The sequence below is a fragment of the Corvus cornix genome, chromosome 28 (assembly GCF_000738735.6).
Source record: "Corvus cornix cornix isolate S_Up_H32 chromosome 28, ASM73873v5, whole genome shotgun sequence".
NCBI classification, from domain to species: domain Eukaryota; kingdom Metazoa; phylum Chordata; class Aves; order Passeriformes; family Corvidae; genus Corvus; species Corvus cornix.
Window position 1 is genome coordinate 1438105 of NC_046356.1, and position 27218 is coordinate 1465322.

Here is a 27218-nt window from a genome sequence, read left to right on the forward strand (position 1 = left end):
GAGAGCCCCAGACAGGCCGGGCCGGGCTGGACTCCCCCTGGCACTGCAGGGCCCCGAGGATGAGCTCCAGCAGAGTCTGCAGCGCTGGGAAGCTGCCCCTTGCCCAGGGGCTCACGTTCACCACGGCCCCGCTGTTCCCTGCAGGCAAAGGGCAGGGCCAGGGCAGGGCTCTGGTGGCCCCGCGGTGCTGAGTGAGCCCAGCCCTCGCCCCTGCTCCAGCAGCCCCCCCCCAGCCTCTCTGTGCTGTGAATCACAGGGCACAGGAGCTGCCTTTCCCCCCTAGGCCTGGACTGGTCCCTGCAAAGGCTGAGGCAGCTTTTAGTGCATTTAATTGTCAAAAACCTCCAATTAAGGTTCAAGAACTTCAGTCATAAAATGACATCACAAAGACCAGAGTGTGCCCACCCTGTGCCACCCTGCTGCCCTCCAACTACCACCTCTGGTGACTGCTGGGCTTCAGGATTCCTGAGGATCCGGCTCATCCCACACTCCATGGATGGGGAAGCTGAGGACCCCACACCCCCGGCTGTGGGAGATGGGCCAGGAGCCGGCTTGGCCCAGATTTCCCCTCCACCATTCCAGTGGCCATCATTCTCCTCCCATCACAAAGAAACTTCGGAAAGACAACCTCGATGTCTTTATTGTTTTCCTATTTACAAATCACAAAGCTGGCCAAAAGCAGAGTGTGAACACGGGACGAGAGCATCGGATACATTCATCAAATAGCACAGGAGCCGGGCCGGGCCCGCTCTGCTCGGAAGGTGACGTGGTACAACAGAATGGCTCATACTTCTGGGAACAGGCATGTCCAACAAGGAATTACATTCATCTATCTACAAAAGCCGGAATTGCATCAAACTGCGGGAAAGCTGTAAGAACAGAAATTGCTCAGGTGTAGTTCAGAGTTTGACTCCTCTCCCTCTGTGACAGGACAAGCTGCCAGACCTGCCCCACACGAGGAGGGCAGGAAGGTGGGATTTGGGAAGAGAATTTGCATCACAAAAAAATAGTGAGAACAGAACTTCCAGGGAGCAGCCAGCGGGAGGCACCCACTGCAGCTGGGCAGGGCCAGTCTGAGCCCCGCTCTTCCCAGAGCCAAGTGCACTGCTCTGCTTCTCTCAAATTCCAATTATTCCACTATTTCCACCTGTACCTGACGCCCCGAGGTGCAGAACCCAGATCAGACCCCCCGGGGAAGGTGCAGGCCCCAGCACGGGGCCAGCAGTGACAGTCCCACCACCTTTGGGGGAGGGGTGGTGACAGGAGCGGGCACAGTCACTGACATCCCGACGGACACGGAGCCTGGGCTGTGAATCCATCTCACAACACTGTTTGCATTGCACAGAGCTGGGTTCAGTCACCAAGTCATGGACCCAGGGTTGGGGTTTTTTCTATTTTTTTAGTACTGGCCATATTAGAACCATCCCACCTGGAAGCAGGCTGACAACACACAGCTCACACCATCACCCTGGAGCATGGAACACGCTCTGGGCATCTCTAACAGCTACTGGTGAGGAGGTTCAGGGCATTCCCAGGCTGCTGCTGCACAGCTGAGGAGGAGACTCCAGCCAGCACAGCCCCAGGATCCTGGCTGGGGCAGCAGGAGGAGGAGAAGCCATGCTCCAGCCAAGGACGGCCAGGTTTCGACTTCCAGCAGTGAAATCCAGAGGCAGCAGCTCCCAGAGAGCGGCAATGGCTCTGTGTGCTGGAGCAGGAGGTCGGAGAAGGGGCCCTGAGGCAGCACCACCCCAGCCAGTGCCCTGCAGACTCTGGTGGCTCCAGTCTCACTGCCAGGCTGAGCTTAACTCCAGCTTCCTCTGCAGAGGAGGGGAGGAAGAGTCTCGTGGTCTTCACTTGTGGGCAGTGAGGGTGGGGCTGGTCAGGCAGCCCAGCACCAGCCACCCTCTCTGTGACAGCCACGGGGACCAGCAGCTGGCCCTGAACGGGTACAAGGGGTGTCTTCAAGGGCTTCACAGCTCACCAGGTGATGGTTGTGATCTCCCTCCTGTGCCTGGCCAACAGGCAGTGTGCAAACCAGCACAGAGAGTATTCCACGTTTTCCTGAACCGTTTGGTAAATCCTTGTCCAGCTGCTGCATTACAGGTAACAGGCAGGTGCACATCCAGCCTCTCTTCCTGCTTCCATCAGGGCAGCAGGGACGGGGCAGCAATGCACAGGAACAGAGGGAAACGCATGGAAACGTGCATGGAAACTGCAGGGCTGCCTGGGAACAGGTGAGGCAGGTGCCCTTCTGCTTCAACCGACAAACCCTGGCACTCTGCAGAGGACAATGACCAGTAATAACCAGAGCTGGGGCTGCTCAGGGCTGAACTGAGCATCACCCAGCCTGGAACATGCCAGGGGTTTGGAAGCAGCACCATGGGGACTCAGAATGCAGGAGGGCCCTCCTGGCCAGGCTGCTGCCCCTTCCCATGCTGTAGGGAGGTCACCTCGCTGTCACCAACTGCCCGAGGTGAAGATTGTCACAGATCAGTGAGAAGGGCAGGAAAACGCCACGGTCCCTCCGGAGGAGCTCAGGTTTGAGGTCTCCAAGCCTGTGTAGTGCTGGAACAGCAAAGCCTCAGGGAAAAGGCCACTTCCCATGACTTCTGAAGGCGGCTGTGTGTGCTGAGGCTGCTGGCAGGGAGGGAAGGTGCCGGACACGGGCTGGCCAAGCCCTGCAGTCTGGCCTGGACTGCTGAGCTGGAGCAGAGCAGGGGCCACCCAGCCCTGACCGAGTCTGTCTGCAGGACCATCTCCTCATGGCAAGTGAAACCACAACCAGAGCCACTTGTTGCCTCGCTTCTGACTGGTGGAAAAGCATCTACATTCATTACAGTCCAAAAAACGCACGTTGTTAGATAGGGTTAATCAGGAGGTGAAAAACAACAAGCCACAGACAACCTACGAATGGTACTGGGACACCAGCTGGGCTGCACTGGGACACCAGCTGGGCTGCACTGGGACACCAGCTCGCCTGGCACCTGAGAGCAGCAGCAGCACTAGCACAAGGCAGAACATGAGCTTTGAAATGATTTCACTGAGACCTTTGGCTAGTGTGGCTCCAATTGGTGTGGTCAAACTCAGCCAGAGATTTCGTTTGGGAGGTGATGGGGAAGAGTCGAGTCCAGGCTGGGCTGGGCAGCGGCACTATGTGTAGAAGATGATCTCTGGGATTTGTCCATCCTCCACGGAGGTGCCGTTGTTGTTCCCAGCCGCGTAACAGAACGTAAAGCAGGTTTTGGCTCCTGTTGTTGGTGATTCATGGATCACTTTGCGCAGTCCTTTGGTTCCATAGTGGGAATCTGGACCCTGTGGGGGTCACGGAAGACAAGAACAGGTCAGGACCCTGCTGCTGCCCAGGCTCTCTGGTGGGTTCGGAGCTTTGGAGATCTCAGTTCCTCCCTTTTCCTCCTGGATTTGCACCTCAGGTATTCTGAGCTCAATCTCATCTCTATCAGAACTTAACACTAATTTAACCAGGTCTCAACAGCTAAATATGAACTTTTTGAGGCCACTGCAGCACGCTCTGGATTACACACCTGCAGAACTGACAGCTCAGCTGTACACACCAAAAAATCACCCCATCCCCTCCTCAGAGAAACACCTGTTCAGGGCTGTGAGACAAGTCAAAAACCAGCTCTGAATGCTGGTGGTGAACAAGCTCATGGCAGCACCAGGTTCACACAGAGACCCTGGAGATTGTACCACTGGCCTCGAAGGACACAGAGCAAGGCCCAGGTTGCACTGAAGACCTACAGCACGTGCCCTCACCTGCCTGCACCTCACCCCACCCCGTGTGGTACCTTTAGAGTAGCACAGGCTGTGTAGTTGACGTTGGGTAAAATCTCCACAGGCTCCTTGAACATGACCCGGAAGGTGTTGGACGATCCGTCACAGCTGAAGCCGGTGTCGTTCTGCCCCAGGACCGTGTTGCTGTCCGTGTGGATGATCTGCAACACAGGGTCAGCCTTTCACCTGCAGGGTTAGACACTGCCAGCCCTGCCCACGAGTGTGTCCCCGCGCTGGGCTGAGCCCCAGGCACTCCCAGATTGCCCAGCCCTGTGATGACTGCACTGTCCATTACTCATGTCCCTCCTCAATGATCACTATGATCAGAACTGCAGAATCCCACATCTGGGTTGGGAGGGACTTTAAGGATCATCCACCTCCAGCCCCCTGCCACAGGCAGGGATGCCACCCACTATCCCAGGTTGCTCCAAGCCGCATCCTGGACATGAACTTCCAGGGATGGGGCAGCCACAGCTGCTCTGGGCCCCTCTGAGCTCACCACAGAGCTGTGGGCTCAAGTCCCAGACAGCACAGGACACCCCCTCCTCACCCCCAGGCTGGCAGAGCGCTGCAGGCCCACACTGTGCTTAGACCCTTCTCCCCCAAGAGCTCAGGGCAGCAGGATGAGCCCTGACAATCAAGGAAGAAATGCTGACAGCCTGTGCCCATCACACCGGCCCCGTGTGCTGCAGTAACTCTCCTGGGGACAGTCCTCCTCCAGTGACCCAGACTGGGGTGACACACGTGCACCCAGACCAGGCACACAGGATCCACGGGATCCACCTGCTCTTTGGACAAGATCACGATGGACTTGAGACAACTGAGCCTCCCTCAGCCTGCTTGGGGTGGGAAATCATGCACAGCTTCTTCATAAACTGCCTCCCAACTGCCCCAAAGCTGGGAGCAGACCGGGGGAGGTGCTGCAGTGACATGCAATAAAATCAAGAGCAATAATCCTTCTGATCCCCAGTGCCCCATCTGGCCCTTGCTACATCTGCCAGCCCCCCTGCCCAGGGACACACAGAGTCCCTCTGAACTTCAGGTTTTGTTGCAGGTTCACTAAAACACGTTTGTCAGCCCCTAAAACAGCCAGGATTTTTAAGGCAGTTGAGAGCATTACCTGTATATTTACTTGGTAATCCGTTGGCCCGTGTATGGATCCGTATAATCCAAACCCAACTACAAATATCCTTTTGTTTACTGAGAACCTGCAGGAACAGAGCAGGGAAGTCAGTCCAAACTTGCCACTCCTGTATTGCTCCAGTACAAAGCTGATACACAGGTATCTCCACTTGTGTTGATTATACATCTGTGGTTTAACCAAACCTATACAGATTTAAGTGCAGCCCTTACTAAGAGGTGAAACCCTGCACAGAAACCATCAGCTGCACACTCACACCTCTGACTGGCCCAGTGGGCTTGTGTGAAACACAAAGCTGCACAATCCCATCACCAAATGTTAGGGTCCAGGCTCAGGAAGTGTTTCCAAGTTGTGGCAAAACATCAGCATCCCCAAACGCCCGCCAGGCCCGGGCAGGGCAGCCTGGGAGCAGGGAACAGTGCCCACCTCACAGTGGTCCAGCAAACACCACTCAAGTGCCACTGGATATTTCACTGCTGAGCCCTGGGGAATTGTTCATGTGCTGCTGGGTATTTGCTGCATTCCAAATTTACCAAGAGCAGAAATAAGGATTCAGTGACTCCTGAGTGCAGGAATCCCTGCTGCCCAAGGAAGAAGGGGAAGGATATTTACCCCACTACAGCTCCACCTTCTCAGGCAGCAGAAGCCTCAGTGCTGCCAAGCTGCCAACAGCATTTCTTCATCCGTCCACCAAGTCTTTTAGCCCTGTTGTATTTCCAGAACAAACACCTGGGGCAGGCTGGAAGCCTCTGCTCTGCAGCCAGCATGGAACATTCCGTGTTGGAACTGACCCTGATGCTGCAGAGGCTGAACCTGAAGTCAAACCCAAGCTCAAAAAGGTCTGTGAGCGTTCGAGTCGAGAACAGGAAGTGTTTGGAGCTGGCAGCAGTTCCCACTGCTGGGGATGAACAGACCAGAGGATCCCACCAACAGCTCCAGTGAAACAGAACCATCTTAGAAACTGTGAAGAGCTACACTGCTGGGAGTCCCCTTCCACCAAACATGTATCAGGAAAGAACCAAGGCTTCCTGACTCCCTCCTGTCTTGCTCTCATTCCTTGGCCCCACAAGCCTTGCAAAGCACCATTTGCCAGCCACACCTGCCAGTCCCTTTCACCATGACTGGGCTCTGCTGGTTCTCCACAAGCTCAGGTCTGAACAAACTGGGTGTCAGCAGAACTTTATCCCAACCAGGAGAGGTTAAGGGGCTTCAACAAGCCACACTGACACCTGGAGCAGGGAACCAACCTGATGGAGCAATGGTTACCTGTCCCCCACAAAGCATGGAGGGGGGACAACTGGTGACTCCTTATTCATGTGTCCCTATAGCTGCAGGGGTCACTTCCCTCCCTTTCCAGGGGCCTGTGCTGGGGGGGTCACGTTTTCTGGAAACCTTTGCCAACAGAGATGCAAAGTGGCAGCAATGTGCAGGTCAGTGCATCGGGGGGTGGTTCTGCCCAGCAAAACACCTTCCCTGTGGGGCTGACACGGTGGAAAGTCAGGGTCTAGCACAGAATCTCGCGTGTTTAGAGCTAGAGCAGTGGAAAGCTCAGGAACACCAGTCCAGGGGTGGGAATGAGCGCGAGAGCTGACCTGATCCTGTCACTCGTCCCACTGTACCCCCAGCGGCTCTCCACCTGCTGGAAGCGGCTGATGCTGCACTCCTTGCCCCGCAGGCAGCACCGGGGCCGGTCGATGAACTCCACCCGCGGCTTCGGGTTCACGGTGAAGTGCAGGAACAGGCTCACCACCTCCCGGTCCGTCAGGATCCCCGACTGGGCAGGCCCTGCACAGGGGAGGAAAGTGGCGATGCCATCAGCCTTAGGGAACCACAGAGTCCTGGAATATCCACGTCAGGAGGGATCCTCAGGGATCATCAGTGCAGCCCCTGGCCCTGCACAGACACCCCAACAACCCCAGCCTGGGCATCCCTGAGAGCGCTGTCCAAACGCTCCTGCAGCTCTGGCAGCCTCGGGGCCGGGCCCATTCCCTGGGGAGCCTGGGCAGTGCCCAGCAGCCTCGGGGGAAGAACCTTTCCCTGAGCTCCATGCCCAGCCCTGACCCAGCTCCAGCCGTTCCCTGGGCTCCTGTCCCTGTCCCAGAGCAGAGCTCAGCCCCTGCCCCTCCGCCTCCCCTCGGGAGGAGCTGCAGCCCCCAGGAGCCTCCCCTCAGTCTCCTCTGCTCCAGCTGAACGAGCCAAGTGCCCTCAGCCGCTCCTCAGAGCCTTCCCCAGCTCCGTGTCCCTCCTTTGGACACTCTCCAACAGCTTTGGACCCTTCTGATCTTGTGGGCCCCAAAACTGCACAGCCAGAAGGAATCCCTCTGGGATTTTCATGGGGAAACAAGCCTGACTTGCAGCTGGGAGCAGGCTAAACCCCCATCACAGATGGGATCCCAGTGGTGCATCAGGACATTAAATCCCAAAGGTGCTGCCCTTTATCCACATGGCAGTCCTGGGCTGCAGAGCTTTCACGGAACATGGAACTGTGATTAAGTGCCCAGCTCTGTGGAGCCCAAATGCACTGGGCTACCAAAAAAAAACCCAAAAGCATGCAGCTGATCCTTGCCCCACTCCCTCTGGAAATAACACTGGTAAGAGACAGGGATTTCCATACATCCACACCGGTGGTTCAGACACGATGGAAGACCATGAGGACAAGAGAGAGGGACTGTCACCCAGTTACCACCAACTCAAAAAGTTTAAGAGCATTTTTACTCAAGACCAAGGTGGTTCAGCTCATTCCTTCAGGCATTTAACCCACATTTTGCATTTTAATACCTTTATTGTAGAACCTTGGAGAAAATGCTAATTATTTTAGTAAGAGTTGGAGCACTTTCTCATCTTTTCTCCAGTAACAAGACATTTTTTCCAAAGTGATCACAGAATCACAGAGCAGTTTGGGGTGGAAGGGACCTTAAAGCTCATCCAGTGCCCCCCCTGCCATGGGCAGGGACACCTCCCACTATCTCAGGGTGTTTCATGCCCCATCCAATCTGGCCCTGGACACTTCTGGGCAACCAACTCAGTGATGCTAAACTCAATCTTTGCAAATGACTTCAAACACTTTCAAAAGTGAAACTGGATAAAAATTAGTCTGTCAGCCTAAGACTCAAAAGCCTCTCTACAGCTCTGTTTGCACAAGGCTTTGAACAGAAACAAGACCACTGAGTACTGGGGAAACAACAGCAGTTAAAGGCTCTTTAATGTGGGGAGCAAATGCCCAGCTACTCCTAGGTCCAAAACTACTTGTAGCTGGTTAAATTCAGCATGATGTTACCCAGACATATCCTGGTCCAATGCTGCAATGGGGAGAGACTCATGAATTCAAGGAAGTTGACTCCTCAAACTTAAATGAGCTTTGGATACTTTGTTCAGCAAAAAATCAGCCTCATTGATCGTGTCTGAACTTATCCCGTGTTGCTGCAACTCACTTCTGCAATGTTTCACATTACCTGCTCTAAGGGGAGGGAGGGACACATTTGCCAGTTAAAACATCTTCATGCAAAACCCCACGTTTGATACCAGATTATACAATAAACTGGTGAAACCACTGCTGTAAAATTCCCTTTTTTTTTGGCTTTTGGGAGAGAGGGGTGTGGAGGGGAAAGGTTTCCCTCTCCTGCCTCTGCTGTGATCACCACAGAAATCAGAGTCACTCAGAAGGAGGACAAAGCTGAAGGAATTCCAAGTTAATTCCTTTTTAAGGAACAGCTGATCTTTGCAGTTCCTCAGGTTTGGGGGCTTTGTTCACCTTTTAGGTTAAAGTGGATGGAGAAAACACAAGAATTTCTCTTAAAGCACAAAGGTACAAGGGGGACAGGCAGTTTGTGACAGACAACATGGGGAGGGGCACCAGCATTCCCAGCTCAAAGCCTGCAACCCAAACATGCCAAAATTAACACTTTCCTTCCAGTGAGAGAATGATACAAAGTTGCAAGGAAGGGTTGAAAGAAACGGGATCTGCAGAAAAATACAAAGATCTCTGCTTCACTAAGCGAGCTCCTTCCCAAGAAACCCACATCCCTAAGGCCACATCACAGCTGTGACAGGACAGAGAGTGGGGACCAAGTCTGAAGCACCGATTTTCTCCTTACTAACAGCCCTCCTCACATGGGAACAGGGACATTAAGGACTGACCAGCTGACGCCAGCACTGCCCTGAGAAGTGACCTGCAAAGGAAGGGGGTCAGTGCCCCTGTTTGCTTCTGTGTACACAGCACTGCAGCCTGAAACAAGCTGCAGTTTGGAAAATGGCTCCACTGTGTCTTTTTAGCATGAAAACTAGTTAAGCCGTTGCCAGCTTCCAATCCCCGGGGAATCACCAGAGGATGAAGTCAAAGACAACAGGCAGTGAAAACAAAACAAGGCAATCTATAGTCCAAGCTGTGAAATGAGTGAGACATCTCTGTAGATCAAGATCTTAATGTAAACTTGAAAAATGCTTTGAGACACAGACTAAACAACATCAGCTCAAAGAACATTTTCAAAGTTTTGCAGATATGGGGCTCTGTTCTGAACAGCATTGGCAAGACAGGGCCAACACCACCACAGGCAGAGGATGGGGAGAAACATCCCCATTTCTCTTTGGGAACAGGCTATGATCAACAGCAATTATTTGCAACTCCATTAGCTTTGTGTAGTTTAAATGCTCGGGATGGCTGGAAAGGGGAGCAGGTGAACCCCAGTTTGGATCTTTGCTCTCAGCTGAACGGGACAGTAACCACCCAACCACGCTGTGAGAGCAAACACAGCTGTGATCCCCCTGCTCTCCCAGGGGAGCGCCACAGGCTTTAAAATGAATGAATGAGCATGGATGGAAATGGCACTTAGACAGTAAATTTTGTAATCATAGAATCACAGCATAGTGTTGGAAGGGACCTCAAAGCCCATCCAGTGCCACCCCTGCCACGGGCAGGGACACCCTCCACTGTCCCAGGCTGCTCCAAGCCCCATCCAACCTGGCCTTGGGCACTGCCAGGGATCCAGGGGCGTCACAGCTGCTCTGGGCACCCTGTGCCAGGGCCTCGCACCCTTACAATACAGAATTTTCTCCTGATATCCAGTCTAACCCTGCCCTCCTCCGTCAGGGGGCCATTCCCCCTTGTCTTGTCACTCCACGCCCTTATGAAATGTCCCTTTCCAGCCTTCTTTTAAGCCCCTTTTTAGGGGAGAATGAGGGAAAATGGGGAGGAATGTAGGGGAATCTCGTATTTCAATTACTACAAGATACACAGAGAAAACCCTCTTTCACGTGACTTAGCTGAGGAAAAGCAAAGACCAGGATTGCCAGAAACACCTTTGTTGAGTTACCTGCTGCAAACTCCTCAATAGTCATCAGTGGGAAGCGGATAAGGGAGAGAGCTTTGCCCAGAACCTTCCGCTTGTTCTCTGGAATCACCTGGAGCTGCTGCCGCTGACACTCGGCCTCCGACCAGCGCACCACGGCATTGAACAGGCGAACCTCCCGGATCCCCAGGGTGTCCCTCTCCAGCACTGCCACCAGCGTGTCTGCAGGGCAGGACAACAGGCACAACTTCAGGCTCTAACCCCAAATCAGCCCCTTTCACCTCGTCAGGAGTACCCCCTGCACAACCAAGGTAGAAGAGGAAGCGGCTGAACCAACAGCATCTCCCAAAAGTGCTGCCTGCAGCCTCTGAGGAAGATTTATCTGTGTGTTCCATCAGCAAGGAACTCACTGGAGCAGCAAACAGAGCCCATTTAATTGGCATGTAAATGCAAGTGCAGGAGGATGAACTGCAACTTGCTTGACGTCAAATTTGGATGAAACAAGCAGTATGAAAGCCAGAAGGTGACCCGTGCCTTACCTCCACAGCCCATCTCATTAGAAGAAGGTTAAAGCCCGAATTTTAATGTTCATTAACTGTGCCCAGCAAGTTTGGAAACTGCAGATGGTAATTAAAATAGCCAGTTCTTGCTTCCAAAAGCACAACACCTTTTTAACTCCAAAACCTGACAAAGACTTGGGGAACAAAGCCAACTCTACAAAAAAAGGCAAGTTTACACTCACCCAAAACCTGCCAACATCAACACAGGAAACGGGCTTTATGTCATGCCCAGAAAACTCAACTTGCACCAAAGTAAGCAGATTCCAGGGTATTTCTGCAGGCAAGGCAGCAAACTCTGGCAAATTCCCTGTCTCCAGCCACTTTGTGCCAGAGACTGTTCAACTGATTGCTCCAGAACAGCCAAGCCACAAAGTGCCAAGCATTAACCTGTAACAACTTTGGAGACAAGCTGGTTATGAAAGCAGGGAGAGAGAGGGAGGGGTGGAAAAGAGCTTACCCAGGTCAATGTCTGTAAACCCCTCTGCATTGATGGCATCTGAGGTGTTCTTGTCTATGTTCTCCAGGCACAGGCTGGCCAGCTGGGGCTCATCAAACAGCCGGGCCTAGGCAGGAGAGAGCATCATTAACAGAAACGGTATTTTAAAGTTTACACAGAACCCCCCTTCCCCTGCCACAGCCCATCTTCATTAGCAATACCATGCCTGACTGCACCAGGAATCCACTGGGCCTTTCACAAGCAGTTAAGCATGACAAGGCAAACACTAGAAAATTCTGTGTTTGGCAGCAGCCCTGGTTCAGCTGTGCGTGTCTTCAGGCACGTCTTTGTTCTAACAGGGCCTGGGTGCAGGCACCGATCGTGCTTTCTAGCACCATACTGACCCTGTCAGCTGAGCATGGGCAATTTTTACATCACCCTTCTATTTACAAGAAAGCTTTGCCCAATGACTCCAGGCCTGCTTGCTCTAGGAATAATGCAGAGGCAGCTTATTCCGTAAGAACAGCCACACTGATCTCGTGTATTAGCAAAAAAGCTGCAGCAGCAGTGCCTGTGTGTCCTGGGGAGCCCTGCAGGATACACAGCCTGCTTAGTGCATTTCCATGTTTTCCACAGAAACAGCTACTCTAATCCAGTTACCTTAAAGAATTTGTCCCAAAATAGGTTACTATTCCAAGCAAAGCCTGCACACAGCCTGGAGAGCTGCTCAGAATTTCTCTGCTCAGCTTAAGTCTTGTAACAATTTTGCTGCCACTTCAGACCACCCTGGACTGCCACGTGTTACCAGCCCTGTGCCCAGTGTAAGCAGAAATGGGGTGGAACACACAAAAAACACTAAATAACCTCTTACTTCCAGTGCTTTGGTTTTGTTGTTTATGAAGGAACTGCCTTGACATTACACCTAACAAGAATACACCAGGACTTGAACTCGCTGCCACAGGTAAGGTTTAAAACTCATGTTTTGGGCTGGGAATTCCATCACTCAGGAGGCACCTTCAAGCATCTTCTGCTTCACCCCTGCTTGTGGGATGCAGAGCTCAGCAAGGCCAACCTTTGCACTGAGACCTCAAGAAGCTGAAACAACAATTTCTCAGGGCCCAGGGAAACTTCAGCAGTTGTCACCTGCTCCAGGGGCTGGAGGGCTGCCAGTGCCTTTACACTCTTGGCATCAAGAGCTGTGACTGACTCAGACTTTACTACTGTAGTGGCTCTTTGGACACGTGAGGACTTTCACTAAGCTCTCAGAGCTCTCCCCCACAGCAGCTCCAGGCAAGCTTTATTTCCTTGCTGATCAAAGTGACACTTGGATGTACGTCTGGCATGAAAGAGGATCACTGCTCTCTACAAGGCACAATCATTTAGGAAAGCTGTTTGCCTCTGATATTTCTGCCACTGATCAGCAGTTGCTTGAGACAGACAGTGACACAGCTGCTGGACCAGCAGATTGGGCAGACACACACAAAAGGAGGTTTGGGGCTCTACCTCAGATCTCAGGTCCATGATCTTAAGGCTATTGTGCAATGCCTTGTACAAGATTATGTCAGGTCTGTAATTTACTGAAGAGGTTGTTGGCTTGATGCAGTGAAAGCAGAAAACAGGCAGGTTTTCACAGTGCAGGACCAGAAACAAGAGGTTTGTGAGAAGAGATCCTTTCAGTGAGATGCAGCCAGTCATTGAGATCAGACATTTCTCAAACAACACCTGCCTCAAACATCTCAGACTCGATACAGAGCAACAATGAACATAAAACTAGATGGGAATCACCACTGATGATTAATCAGAATGGACAAGCCACAAACAAAAGGAATCAGGAAAGCCTTTCCCCTTCTGGCATTTCACCCACCTCAGTGGCACTGATAAGAGTGCCAGGCAGTATTTTGGTTTTGGCACCTGAAACACAAGGAAACCTTCTTCCTTTGCCAAAGAAGGACCTATGTGACCTGTAAGGAAGTCACCATAAACCTAAATATTACCTTGCCAAAGCTACAAACTCAAGTGCAGAGACACAGGAAGCCACAAAAAACCTCTGCATAAGGAATACCACCAAAACCCAACACCTCTAACCCATCATGAGGCAATGGCTAGCCTAAGATGCCTCCCCAAAACTTCACCTATGGGAAAGATCTGTTCCCAGCCCTTGGCTAACAGCTCCTGATCTTTTCAGATTGCAGCTGCTGAACCCAACAAACGGGAGAGCTGCAGCCGAGGAGCTGCAGTCGTCCTACCATGCATCAGACAGGAGCACAGATTTGGCTGCCATCGCCCAATCAAGAGCCTTCAAGTCCTGAATCTGCATCTGGGAAGTGCAGAGCGGATCCCTCCACATCCCGGGGGCTGCCTCATTTGCTCATGGCACGCAGAAAGGGGCCAGATTAAAGAGGATGTGTAAAGAAGGCCATGGAGTGTTGCAGCAGTAGCTGAACCCAAGCAGTGAGACAAGTGCCTACCTACAACAGCAGTGTGACATGGAACTACTTTGAGAACTGGTCCAAATATTTAAACTGAAAAAAAAATCCCAGCCTAATCCTGAGCAAAGAGCTCAGCAGTGACTGCTTCAGGCCAGCACTGCTTCAATATCTGCAAAACTGCTGGTGTAGCCACTGCCACCCACATGGTACCTTACAGCCAGAACTTGAGATACCTGGACTCCTGACAAGGGGGAATAATCCAGCAGACAGGAATGCTGGGCAAGACAGGCACCCAGAACAGGGTGTCCCTGGCAGTGCCAGACTCCCCCATACACACAGCACTGTGGATGTCACCAACATGGCATCAGCTATCCAAGAGAGTGGCAGGGACCAGAGAGAGAAGATAGGGGCGGGAAATGAGAAGGACAGTGATACTCATTTAATCAACCTGGATGCAAAGTCTGATTTTTTCCAACCTAAGCAGAAGTTGTGAACACTGTCTCCTACTTTGCTGCTTCAAGAGTCAAATGGAAGGTGGAGGAGCCCAACCCTCAGAGACTGGATCAGACGCAGGGCCAAGGAACAGCTGCTCTGACACACTGGGTCTGTGAGCCTTCAGTGCAGGAGGCAGAGCTGGAACAGGCTGAGGAAGAGAGCACCTTGCTCCTCTCCCAGGAAAATAAACCAAAGCACTCATGAAAAAGTTTTCTTTCACCCCCACTTCAGGGGGTGCACAAAAGTCCTTCAAGGAATGGCTGAGCAGCCAGACACAGCACTGAGAGAAAGCTCAGCATTACCAGTCCTGATTCTGTAACACATGGAAATCCTCTCATTCCACTTTTCTTCTTGGCAGATGAAATCTTTCCACCCTGTTAACTCCATCCCCAGCTCACACTCTGGGGGGAACCACCTGCCACAGTGAAACAGAAAGATCTGAAACAGCAGCAACGTTTGCTGTGTTTTATTGTTCTTTGTAAGACCCTGCTCAGCAGTGCTGGACTCATGTGAGGAAGAATTCAAAACGACCCAGAACTGCTCCACTTTGGATGATCAACTCTGTAACACCAAGAAAACTCCTGTTTTCTGACTGTGCTGGACCTTGCTGAAAGCAGATGATCACAAACTCACCTGAGTTAACAGCATGAATGCATTGTCTGCTCGGAGGTTTTTTTTAAGGAACTCCACACAGTGAGCTTCAAGGGCTGGAACTGCATATTTCTTAGCTGTGTAAAGTGTTGTCATAACAGTCTCTGGTCCGATCTGAACTTCGTCTGAATAAAGAAATCTGAAAACACGCAAACAAACATTGCTGTGGTGAATTAAGGTAACAGAGTAAAACCCCTGCAATTCATAGAAAACATGTTTGTGCCTCTGCCCATCATCCTGGTCTATTTCCTCTACTGGGGAGATAGAAGGGTTTTCACATCCTTTCCACTGACTCTGCTTTACCAAGAAGAAGATTTTTTTTTCTTTTTTTTTGTAACAGACATTTTACAGTATAACTTCTAACAGCTGGGATTTCCACTGAAGCAGCTCAAGCTGCCTTGCATCCCACCACCAGTGAGCTCTTAGCCTGCCCCTTACACCAGGCTAAAACAGTCCCTGGCCAAGTGTACCCCTTAAAATTCATTTTTTTTGGCTGTTCAATTAGAATAAACAAGGACAAAAATTCAACCTTGCCTGCCTCCCTCAGAAGAGAAACTCCATTCTACAGTACTAATTCAGAAGTGCTGAGAAGCACTCAGATGTATCCATCCACTGCACGAGGTGCTTTACCCACACTCCCCTTTCTCATCTCTTCACTTTATAGACTGAACTGTTTCATTTCATGGCACAGCTCCCAATGTAACTTCAGCATAAAGCAAGAGTTAGTTGCAGTGAAAAACAAGGACTGCCATGCTGCAGCAAAGCACCAGCCTTCACTGTTAGGCCAAAACAAGGAAGCAGATTCACGATCTGAAAAACAAAGGTCTTCCTAGGAAACCTGACTGAACCCCCTCATACCTGAACTCACTGACCAGAGACAGCAGGAACTGAGAGGCTGAGCTCAGTAAAACCAGTGACACACTGGTGTTAGTTAGTCCTTTTCACAGAATCCGAGACCGGTTTGGCTTGGAAGGGACCTTACAAGACTGTCTTGTTCCAGCCCCTGCCATGGGCAGGGACACCTCCCACTGTCCCAGGCTGCTCCAAGCCCCAATGTCCAGCCTGGCCTTGGGCACTGCCAGGGATCCAGGGGCAGCCCCAGCTGCTCTGGGCACCCTGTGCCAGGGCCTGCCCACCCTCCCAGGGAACAATTCCTTCCCAAGATCCCATCCAGCCCTGCCCTCTGGCACTGGGAAGCCATTCCCTGGGTCCTGCCCCTCCATGCCTTGTCCCCAGTCCCTCTGCAGCTCTCCTGGAGCCCCTTTAGGCCCTGCAAGGGGCTTGGAGCTCTCCCTGGAGCCTTCTCTTGCCCAGGCTGAACAGCCCATGCAGAGTTTTTGTTTACTGTATTTCCTTTAACCAGTGGAGCAGTTTGCCAGTCGGGATCTCACAGGCACAAAGCACAGAGATGTGATATTGTGTTAACTGTGCTTGGCATTCCTATTCCACAGGATATTTTGGAAACTCCAGCAATTTCTTGCTCTGCATTTCTCTGAAGGGGACACAGCAGCAGCAGGTTGTGTGGCTGCTGTTCCTGGAAGCTTCACACAGCAGCAGGGCTCTTCCAGGGGAATGCCAGACAGCATTCCCATCTGCAGCAGAGGAACTCCTGCTCCTCCAGCTAGAGAGGACCAGGATGCCATTCAGTGAAGCATCAACAGTGGGATCCACAGGAAGGGAAGCACTCTCACTGCTGAAAGCAGGCTTTTGTGCTGCTCCAGGGCATTTGTCAATAGCAGCATCAGGCCACAGGTTCATCAATGTATTTTGCACACATCCCAGCCCCATTTGCACTGAGCAATCCTTTCTATTCCAAGATCAAAAGCACACAGTGGCTCTAAAACCAATTATTTGTTTACTGCAGGGATGTGTCAGTATTTCTGATTACCACAGTCCAGTGTGTGCTAAGAGGGACAACAAGAGAGGCTCAAACTGTGCAAAAGCCCAGTATCAATTTAAAAAAACATTTAGACTAACCCCAGACAATCAGAAGTGTTCTTATCTTTGGGTTAACATGAAAATAATAATAATAATGAAAAATAATTTCTTCCACGATTACAGCAGAACTATTAAAGGTCACTAGCCCACGAACTCCATCACAATCCAGCATCCAGATGGGACCTTCTGCAGAACATTCAGGATGGGCACTTTGTCCCTGGATTAGCTCCTGATCCTACAGCATTAGATCATGGCTTGGACCAAGTCCAGAGACACATGTAAGGATCAGCTGCCATTCCAGATCAGTGTTTGGAGGGATTGGTTTTACTCCAGGAACACATACCACATACTTGGGCAGTTTTCTCCTAGAAAGCAGCACCCAAACTTCCTCCGGCACATTTAAGCTCTGAGCATTTTGAAAACAATTTAAAAGTTCAGTTCTAGATTCAAGCACCCAAGATGTCACTGGACCATGGGCACAGCTACTGCAGCATAACTGCAAGCTCCGAGGCACTGAGGTAATCCACCAACGACTTCTTCCATAAAAAAATATAAATATTTCTGTTGAAATCCACCTAAACTCATCACTTTGTCTTTTGAGATGATGGGTCTCTTCTGAAATCCCTCTGTTTAATTAAGTGCTGAAATCTCAGCACTGGCAGGGAAAAACCAGGATTTTTGCCTCCAGTTCACTGGATATTTGGGCCTCACTAAGACTTAAAGATAGTTACAAGCTCTGCATTCCAGAGAGATCCACATGGCTGATAGGCACACACCAATTAGAGGGATTCCCCACATGCTGATGTCTGGTTTAAAGCGAGCCAAAGGGGAGGGGGCTCGGGGCTCCCAATTATTTCTGGCCTTTCATTCTAGCCCAGATCAATTTTAAAATATTCCAAGACAGCACAGGCATGACCAAAGCACTTTCTGAAGGTAAAGCAAAAAGTGTGCCAGAGCTATATATAGTCACTGCTCCCAATAGGAAGCAAGGGGGGAACATGTCAAGAGCACGGGACTGGAAACCCCTGGAAGTAGGTTACAGAAATCCTATAGAAACAGGACAATGACTTTCCAGCATCCATTCAGGACTGCTGCTGGATGTTGTACAGCACCAGCCGAGCTTAAAGGAATTGGTGAATAGGACATTACAGCCCCTTCCTCCTCCTCGTCCAGCACACAGACTTGCAACGCACACTGGAAATGTAAATTCAAATCCAGCTCTCCAAAAGAGGAATAAAACCCACACAAAGGGTGCTACCACATGGAATGGCTGACATTTATTGCATACCCCTGCTTACCTGTTACAACTTGTTCATAACCTAAACAAGCTCCAAGTATTTGTAACTTACAGAGCTTTCAGAGGATCACTTTTCCCCTCCTCTCTCAAAGAGCATTTGGATGAAACCAAACCAATTAATGAATAAGGATCTGTAAGACAATGGCCAATATTATATATATATATTTATGCAGTAGCTACACTAGACTCTTACCCAGGAAAACAGGGATTTAACACCAGCATTTAAATACCCTTGAACAGATCAAAGAGGCATTTTATTTTGGAAGTTAACAGTCTCCACTCTACAAATACTTCCCTGCTTTCATTAAAAACATTATTTTCTACACTAAATCCGTGCATCCCAGTTATCCTGTGCTTTAGAAGCAGCTTACTTGAGCAGAGCTAGGAAGGCAGCAGGCTCCACGTCAGGCAGCTCAATCTCTGTTGAGGTTGTGGCCATCCCACCATTAAACATCGCATCGAAGACAGCGCTGCCCACGGCCAGCACGAACCTAACGTGGAAAAAACAAACATGCAAATAAAACCTTATGTTAAATCATATTTATATTCCAAAAAAATCCCAGGCTGGTTGCTAATCCCCAAAACCACCCTCAGGGAAAGCAAATCATTCGTGGAGTTAAAGCAAAAGTGTTTTGCAAGAGCAGGGAGGGTCAGGCTGGCTGCTCCTGGACTGCAAAGCACCAAAGCTGCAAGGAACTTCTCTCTGAGCTCTGTCCTGGGATACAGCACAGTAATGGTTCCCCAAAGGCCAGGTTTTGGGAATTTTGGAATAGAATACACATGGCTGTTTTGCAGAGCTCCTGTAGGAGCCTATGTATCATCCTGAGGTTGAGAAGCAAAGAAACAGCAAAGTTAAGGAGTTCGAGTTCTTTCAGTAAACAGAGCCCAAGTCTTGCTGCAATTCCCCACAGTCACCTACTGGAAACACTTATGGAAAACTTGCCACTGCACACTCCCCATCCTCTTCCCCAGACCTAGGCACACATCTTTGGTGATGGCAGAGCAAGCTCCCGAAACACAAAATTGCACCAGCAGCAGCACCAGGAGCTGCAAATCCCAATCCCCGGCACGGGAGCTGCCCTCCCCAGGCATTTTGGTGAGTCCTTCCATGGATAACCTGCTCTGGGCTTAGCCCAGAGGGAAGAACAAACCTCCCTAGGAGCAAACCAGCACAGTGAGGTGCACACAAACCCTTCAGCACTGCTGGAAGCTTACATGGTAATTACTGGCACAGAGAAGAACGTTATCGGCTCTAAAGAGACGGGAAGCAGGAACTTGCACAAAACAGGTTTGTGACCAAAAATTATATCTCAGCAAAGAAGATGATTCCCCCCCGATAGACAACATCTCCTGTTTTAGGAGGAGGCCCAGACCTGGGCTGCTGAGGGGCCTGTGTGTATTTAAGCTGCTGTACCTGCCTCAGGACTTAGCCATTTTGAGAACTTTCTTGTTCAAAAATACAGAGATGAGCTTTTGCCATGAAGGATTCCTGGTGTCTGCCACCATGCAGCTCCATGAAGTTAAACTGAAGGTCACAGCTCAGCAGTGTGGGGCAGCAGAGCAGCCCAGGCTGCAGGAGATGACTACAACCACTTCTCCACCAACTAGGAAAAGGAAAAAGCTGGAATATTCCAGACTCTTGCTTCAGTGGTGTGATGCACACTTCCAGAGAAGCAGCAAGAACTGTAGGCAGAAATCCATACAAGACAGCAGGCATGGGGCCATGAAACCTCCAGCCCAAGGAAAGTCCAGCACTAAGGGGGAATTTCAGTCAGATTTAGTAGGAAATGACCTTTTAGAAGTAGGAAATTTCCATTTAAACAATGCTTTTATTTTCACTCCCCTCCCATCCAGAGGAGGCTTCCTAGGGATACAATGGAGTGAAGCTCCATGGATGTGCCAGGCTCGTTTGCTGTGACGAAGTTTGGCTGACGAGCCGGCTTATTGTTCCTGATGGGCTCAGGGAGCTCGGGACAAACAACAGTGGCTACAAAAAAGTACACACATGCATATTTCTGTCAAACCATTCTCAAGAAAAATGTCAAGAACAAATAAAAACCTTCCTCACAATACCAGAATTGCCAGATGAAACAAAAATCCTCGTTCCTCCAAAAGCAGCGGCGGTGGCAAAACAATCGCTGGCTTTGTCTGATACTAAAAATTAACATATATTAATTGCACTCTCAAATTTTCATTCTCACAGCCAGCACAGTATAGGTCCTCAACGAGCAAGAGCTTTCAGAAGCTATTTGAAAAGGGCATTCTCTCAAATGTTTGCTTCCATTTCAGTTGGGGACAAATCAGTTGGATTTTGTAAACTGCTGAGCCCTAATAGGATCCCGGGAGGTGCCAGAGAAACACAGGACTCCACATTTGAAGTTTTCTTAAAATGTTAAGAGAACATAATCAACATAAGAAAATCCCTCTCTCTCCAGTGTTTTCTTACTCTTCCTAAAATGAATATTTAAAGCTGCTCTGAAGACACCCTAGGAAAAGCAGGGATGCACACCATTCCTCCCACACGATCCACCAGCTTTCCCCAACCACGCAGGTCTGCAGAAGGAAGAGATGGGGCTTGTTTCAGATGGGAAAATCCAGCAGAGGGTTATTTTTAAACACTTCCGTGGCCAAAACAGAGTGGACTACTGAAAGGAGGCAGAGAAATCAGCAGAAACAGAAGAACTAAGAAAGTAACACCTGATTTCTCCTCATTCCCTTTGCACCAGGAAGAGCCAAAGTAAACTGACTTTCAGCAATAAGAGTCACAGGAACTTCCTTGAGGTTAATAATTTGATTTCTCTTCAAAAGGATCCAAAGCTGACTCCACAGGCTGTCGAAGGCTTGCAAGCAAATGTCTCCTTCTGCTGTTTTGCTTCCTACCACAACTTTCACTGCTTCATGTTCACCTTGGCACCTCCACTCGTCACCTGGTTTCATCTGCACGCCCACCAGTGCTGCTCCCTTTCTAGGCACTGCAGTAACACCAATAATAAAAGAAACCACTCAAAACCCACAACTACCCCACTGCTGCTGCACCAGCTCCCTCCTCCATCCGCGCCACTGCGGAGAAACCTTAAAATATCTATTCCAGAAGAGCTGGCACAGGAACAGAGCAACACGTGACGTGCTGGAGCTCGGTGACACCGTAGGTGATGAGAAGCTGCTGATGATGATTGTGTGCTGGCTGCAGAGGATGCAGACCCCAGGCAAAAGGAGCAGGAGGCAGGAGCAGCCCTGCCCAGGAGCAGGAGCCATGGGACACCTCGGCACACGACGCTGCAGGAACTGCGAGTGAATACACGTCCAAGAAAAGACAGGATGGGCTCAGAAGAGACTTCTGGAAACAACAGCCGAAGTATTACTCAGGCTGTCTCCAAACTCTAGATCTCCCTGGCTGGAGCACACACAGGGTTGCATCCCCACACACTTGCCCTGCTCACTCTCGGGCCCTGTTTTCTGGCCAATTAACAAGTTTAATTATGACACCCATCCAGCTTCTGGCTGATGAGGTTTAGACATTTCTAATCTCATTGATATTGTGCTCAATGAAGCAGATCTGGAAAGACAAAAAGCCCTTCCCTCCTACTGCTGGGTCTAATCAATGTGTTGACCTTGGTCATGCTGGCGCCGTGAAGCTTCAAGGCAGCTGCTTGGCCCAGCCTTGACATTGAAAAATATTAAGGCCATCCCGTCTTCTTCATGGCTGATTCAGCAGCAAGAGGGAACGAGCTCCAGGCTCAGAGACAGGGCCTGCTCCAGAGCAGGCAAGGAACTTCCATGGGGTCTGGAGCCTCCTCCAGGTGGAAAACACCTGATGTTCTCAGGGCTGCAGATGCTTGGACAGGCGACCCTTCAGTCCAGCCCATTTACACCTTTTATCTACAAACTGGCTCTCACACACAAAATGAATGCTTGCTCTTAGTTGCTCTGTGAAGTTTCTTTTGTCTGTCTCTGCGGCTTGATGTGAACTGCTGAGCCACAGAATCCCAGACTGGCTTGGGTGGGAAGGGACCTCGAAGCCATCCAGTGCCACCCCCTGCCATGGGCAGGGACACCTTCCACTATCCCAGGCTGCTCCAAGACCCATCCAACCTGGCCTTGGACATTTCCAGGGATCCAGGGGCAGCCACAGCTGCTCTGGGCAACCAGGGCCTCACCACCCTCACAGGAAAGAATTCCTTCCTGATATCTAATCTAAATGTCTCCTCCTTTCAGATTAAGGCCATTAACTGAATTTGCCAGGCACACTCAGAAACACACCTGAACCTACAGCTATGTCAGAAACCTCTTCCTTGTACCAGCACCTGTGGACAACATCAGCTGTCCTCACTGGGCACATGCCACTTCATTACCTCAACCTACAAACCCTCCATATCCCCTTGGCTCCATCCTGGAGAAGCCTGACCAGGATGACCTGCACATCACTTCCAGCTCCCACAGGACTGCATCTCTCGGATTATTTGTGCTTCCCAGTCTGCTGACAAAGCCATTCCTAGCACACCATGAAGTCATACCAAGGATGACAGGAAGGATGCTGCAGACCACTCCTCAAGGCAACAAGAGGAGCTGTCCAAGAACCCTATTTAGGAGTTGCTCCTCCTGCAATCACGCTTTGTACCTGGCTTGGTCTGAAAATTTACACAATTAAACCAGACTACCTGGGAGCTGTACACTATTGTGCCAGGGGAGGCTTAGATGAGATATTAGGGAAAATTTCTTTACAGAAAAATTTGTAAAGCACTGGAATGGGCTGCCCAGAGCAGTGGTGGAATCACCATCCCTGGAAATGTTAAAAAAACCTGTGGATGTGGCACTTGGGGACATGGTTTAGTGCTTCTGGGCTGATGGTTGGACTTGATGATCTTAAAGGTCTTTTCCAACCTTAATAACTCTGTGATTTTATGATTTCAGACATCTGACAAAGCACCAACACCTCCCTGGTCACTGAAGCAAAACAGCACTTCTCCAATGGAACTCACAGTTGCTTTGCAACTCAATTCCAGCACAAAGTATCTTCTGCTGTTAAGCTGCTGTGGGAGAACTGAGCACAGAAGGGGTCTGGGTGGTTTTATTTTAAGCTCTCTTGTTTCTGAAATAACCACAGTACTCCATGAATCACCAGGATATCCCAACTGTAACATCACACGGACAAGTTTTACTAAAATCTCTAGAATCCTTAGATGGGATGTCACACCATTCTATCTTTACCACCCAGAGCACCAGATGAATTTCAGAGCAATTAAGCAGCATCTCACTTTGGGCCCAATTTTTTTTTTTTTTTTTCAAAGCTTCATTTATTTTACATTTATTTCTGGGCTGAACATCACCTGTCCCCACCCAGCAAGCCTAGTTCTCAGGACAGGAGCAAGCTTACCCAAATACTAATTAAACTTCAAATTATTAGAGAGCAAAGCTGACACCCTAAACACTCAAACCAGCCTAGAACAAGTGTGGTTTGTTTGGAAAGTGAGAGAGAAGAGGGAAATCTGAAGATGAAACTTCCAGGAATGTGAGCACTTCGGAGAAAAGCAATAGTTTGAAACCATTTGGAGCAAAGCTCCCTTTGCCAAGCACCACTTCCAGGAACACCAAGGAACCTCCCTCACCCAGTTAAAGTTGGTTCCATCTCTGAGCTCTTCCCTGGGAGGCCCTTCCCAGGGTAGGGGGAAGGGGGTGGCACACATGGATTCACCGGAGCTCCCCCAAGGAACCAGCCAAATGTCAGTCAGCCACGTCAGATCCGCATCATCCAGGTGGAGGCGATTCCCAGCTCCTCTGAGCTGCAAATTCTTAAATGGCAGCTCAGCCTTAAGCAAACCCTCCATGGGTTACTCAGGCCCAGGTGTCATTCTCAACAAAGCTCTTCCAGCTCCTTATGGCAGTGGATTAACCCCCAAAATACAGGGCTTCAGGAAAGATTCGATAAAGGTCATTTTAAAATTAAAATGTTGTTCCTGAAATTTGGGTTCTCAAAGCACTGTTCTTTCATTTCCATTCCCAGTGCTCTCACTGACCACTGTCAGCAGGGATCAAGTGGCCTGGGAGATTATTCCTCCTCTCCTCCACTTCCCACTAAAACCAACGATTACTTCCAAGCGAGATCCAGGGATTTGGGGTTTTCAGTGCTGTGCCTGCCCTACTCACGTCATCCCTCTGGAAAAAATACTCTCACCCAAACCCTGGACCCATCCTGGGCTGGTGACCGTGAGGAGAGGCATGACACTGACCCAAGGGCTGGGAGAGATCTGGGGCGACGCTGACTGGCCACAATGGGGGTCCTGAGCTCAGGATGTGCCCCTGAGCAGGGGGTGAAATGTGGGGTGCAGTTATGTGACCGCCTTGTCTCTCTTCACATGGGAGATGCAGCAGCCCAAACCCTGCACCCCTGTACCCCACTCGATGGCACATCACCCCCTGAGGCTGCAGGAGAGCCCACAGCCCTCTCAGGGCCATCTCTGAGGGGCAGTTTTGGGGATGAGGGGCGATCCCTGAGGGAGGGTAAAGGGATCATCCCTGAAGAGGATGAGGGGCCATCCCTGAGAAACAGTTCTGAGAATAAGGAGACATTCCCTGAGGAGCAATCCCTGAAGGGCAGTTTCAGGGGATAAGGGGGCAATTCCCTGAGAAGAACATGAGGGAGCAAAGGGAACAATCACCGAGAAGCAGTTTTGGGGGATAAGGGAGTGATTCCCTGAGGAGCAACTTGGAGGGGTGAGGAGAGCAATCTCTGATGGGAAGTGAAGGGGATAAGGAGGCAATTCCCCGAGGGAATAAGGGAGCAACTCCCTCAGGGGATAACGTGGGGGCAAGACGAGCAATCCTCGAAGGGCAGTTTGGGGGATGAGAGGGTGATCCCTGACGGGAGGAGCAGCGATGCCTGAGGGGCAGTTTTGTCAAATAAACGGGCAATTCCCTTTTATCAGTGTGGGGGGGGGCGTGAGGGGACGCCCCCAGGGCCATCGGGCCAACCCCTACGACCCTCCCGAGGCCCGGGACCCGCGGGCACCCCGCAGGGCCATGGGGCTGGGTCCCCCCACACCCCATACCCCACATCCCTCCCGCACTCCCGGCTCCCCACGCGTGGGACCCCCGCGCCCCCCGCCCCACCTGTGCGCCGGGATGCGCTGGGAGCCGCGGCCCTTCCCCACCAGGAAGTGCACGTCGCTGAGCACCTCGTTGTTGAAGAGGAACGCGAACCGCTCCTGCACCGTCGGCTTCGTCGCCTGCCAGTTGTACACCGGCTCCCGCTGCAGCGCCCCGCCGGGACCGCCCGCCCCGCCGGCCGCCCCCGCCGCCCCCGCTGCCGCCGGGCCCCCCGCGCCTCCGCTGGCCGCCGGCGGGTTGGCGGCGCCGCTCTGGTTGTAGGTGAGGCCGGGCGGCGAGGCGGGCGCGCCGTTGGTGCAGGCGGCGGCCGCGGCCCCGTTGCCCGGCGGGGGCGGCGGCGGCTGCGGGCAGGAGGAGGAGAGGCCGCCGGGGCCGCCGCTCCCTCCGGCCGCCATCTTGTGCGGCGGGGCCGCGGGGGCGGGCGGCGCGGGGCGGCGCTGCAGCAGCACCAGCACCAGCAGCGACGGGCGGGACACGGCGGCGGGCGGGACGGGGACGGGGGCGAGGGCGGCGGAGATGTCGGCGGTGGCGTCGATGGCGGTGGCGTCGATGGCGGTGCGGATGCAGAGCGCCGGGCAGCAGCGGCGCATGGGGCGGGCGCCGCCGCCGGCCGGGCACAGGGGGAGCGGCGGAGGCGGTGGCGGGGCGGGGAGAGGGCGTGGGGCGGCGGGCGGGGCCGGCACGGAGGGGGAGGATGGAGGGCGAGGATGGAGGGCGATGCGAGGGGAAGTGAGGGGGTGATCCCTAAAGGGGTGATTCCAGAGGGGGCGATCCTTGAGGAGGATGAGGGTCCATTCCTGAGGGGCAGTTTTGGGGATGAGGGGGCGATCCCTGAGGGGCACTTTTGAGGGGAAAGGGGCATTTTCCTGACGAGCAACATAGGGGAGCAATCCCTGAGGGGCAGTTTCGGGGCACAAGGGGATGAGACCCTGAGGAACCAGTGTGGAGGAGTGAGAGGGGCAATTTTGGTGGGCGATCCCTGAGGACAGTTTGGGGGATGAGGGGGGAATCCCTTAGGGAGAGTAAGGGATGATCCCTGAAGGGCTGGTCCCTGAAAAGGATGGGGACTATCCCTGAGGGGCAGTTTGTGGGACAAAGGGGGCAACCCTTGAGGAGGTGAGGGTCAGTCCCTGAGGGACGGTTTTGGGAATGAGGGGGTGATCCCTGAGGGGGACTAAAGGGATGATCCATGAGGGAGTAATCCCTGAAGATGATGAGGGGCCAAACCTGAGGGACAGTTTTGAGGATAAGGGAGCATTTCCCTGAGGAGCAACGTGGAGGGGAGTGGCAAGAGGAGCAATCTTTGAGGGGCAGTTTTGGGGATGAGGGGACGATCCCTGAGGAAGATGAAGGTACATCCCTGAAAGGGGCCATCTCTGAGGAGCAAGGAAAAGGGAGTGATTCCCTGCGGAGCAATGAGGCGGGGCAGGGGGTGAGGGAAGCAATCCCTGAGGGGCAGTTTTGAGGGATAAGGGGATGGCTCCCTGAGGAACAGTGTGGGGGAGTGACAGGAGCAATCTTTGAGAACCAGTTTGGGAGATAATGGTGATTCCCTGAGGAGCAACTGAGGGGGGCAAAGAGGAGCAATTCCTGAGGGGCAGTTTTGAGAGATAAGGGGAGCATCCTGTGAAAGGGGTGATTCTGAGGAAGATGAGGGATGAGGGAGCCTGGAGAGCAGTTTGTGAAGGGACGAGAAATGGGGGTGCAATTCAGAGAGGAGGTTGGGAGTTAAGGGGCTGAAGGGGGTCAGTGCTGGGGGTGAGGAGCCAGGGAGGTTTGGGCCGTGTGGAGCGAAGGTGAAGTGGGGGTTTTCCTTTCATGCTCTCACACACCAGCCGTTCCTCTGCAGCAGACCTAGGCCTCCACCATCCCCAGGCCCCTGCTTTGTGCCCAGCAATTCCTCACAATAATCAGCTCGGAGTTACTGGCTGCTGCTGCAGACACAGGCCTGGAGCACCATAGGACACCACATTGCCAGGCCCACCACAGGTATTACCCTGCACAGACCAGGGAGCTGCAGCACCGTGATCCCTCACCTGCTCATGCCCTGCTGCTCCCAACATCCTGCTGGACCTGCTCAGCCAGAAACC

General features: G+C 51.8%; 1 protein-coding gene across 1 annotated transcript; it reads right to left on the reverse strand.

Moving 5' to 3' along the window:
* Positions 1-614: 614 nt before the first annotated feature.
* On the reverse strand, positions 615-25718 carry BTBD2 (BTB domain containing 2). The gene is made up of 9 exons (XM_039566440.1): positions 25132-25718; positions 18396-18515; positions 14772-14928; positions 11236-11341; positions 10243-10440; positions 6526-6718; positions 4913-5000; positions 3807-3953; positions 615-3312 (listed from the first exon to the last, which is right to left on the reverse strand). Exons 1-9 carry the CDS (start codon positions 25716-25718, stop codon positions 3151-3153), a joined length of 1758 nt encoding a protein of 585 aa, XP_039422374.1. The 3' UTR covers positions 615-3150.
* Between the last annotated feature and the right edge of the window lie 1500 nt (positions 25719-27218).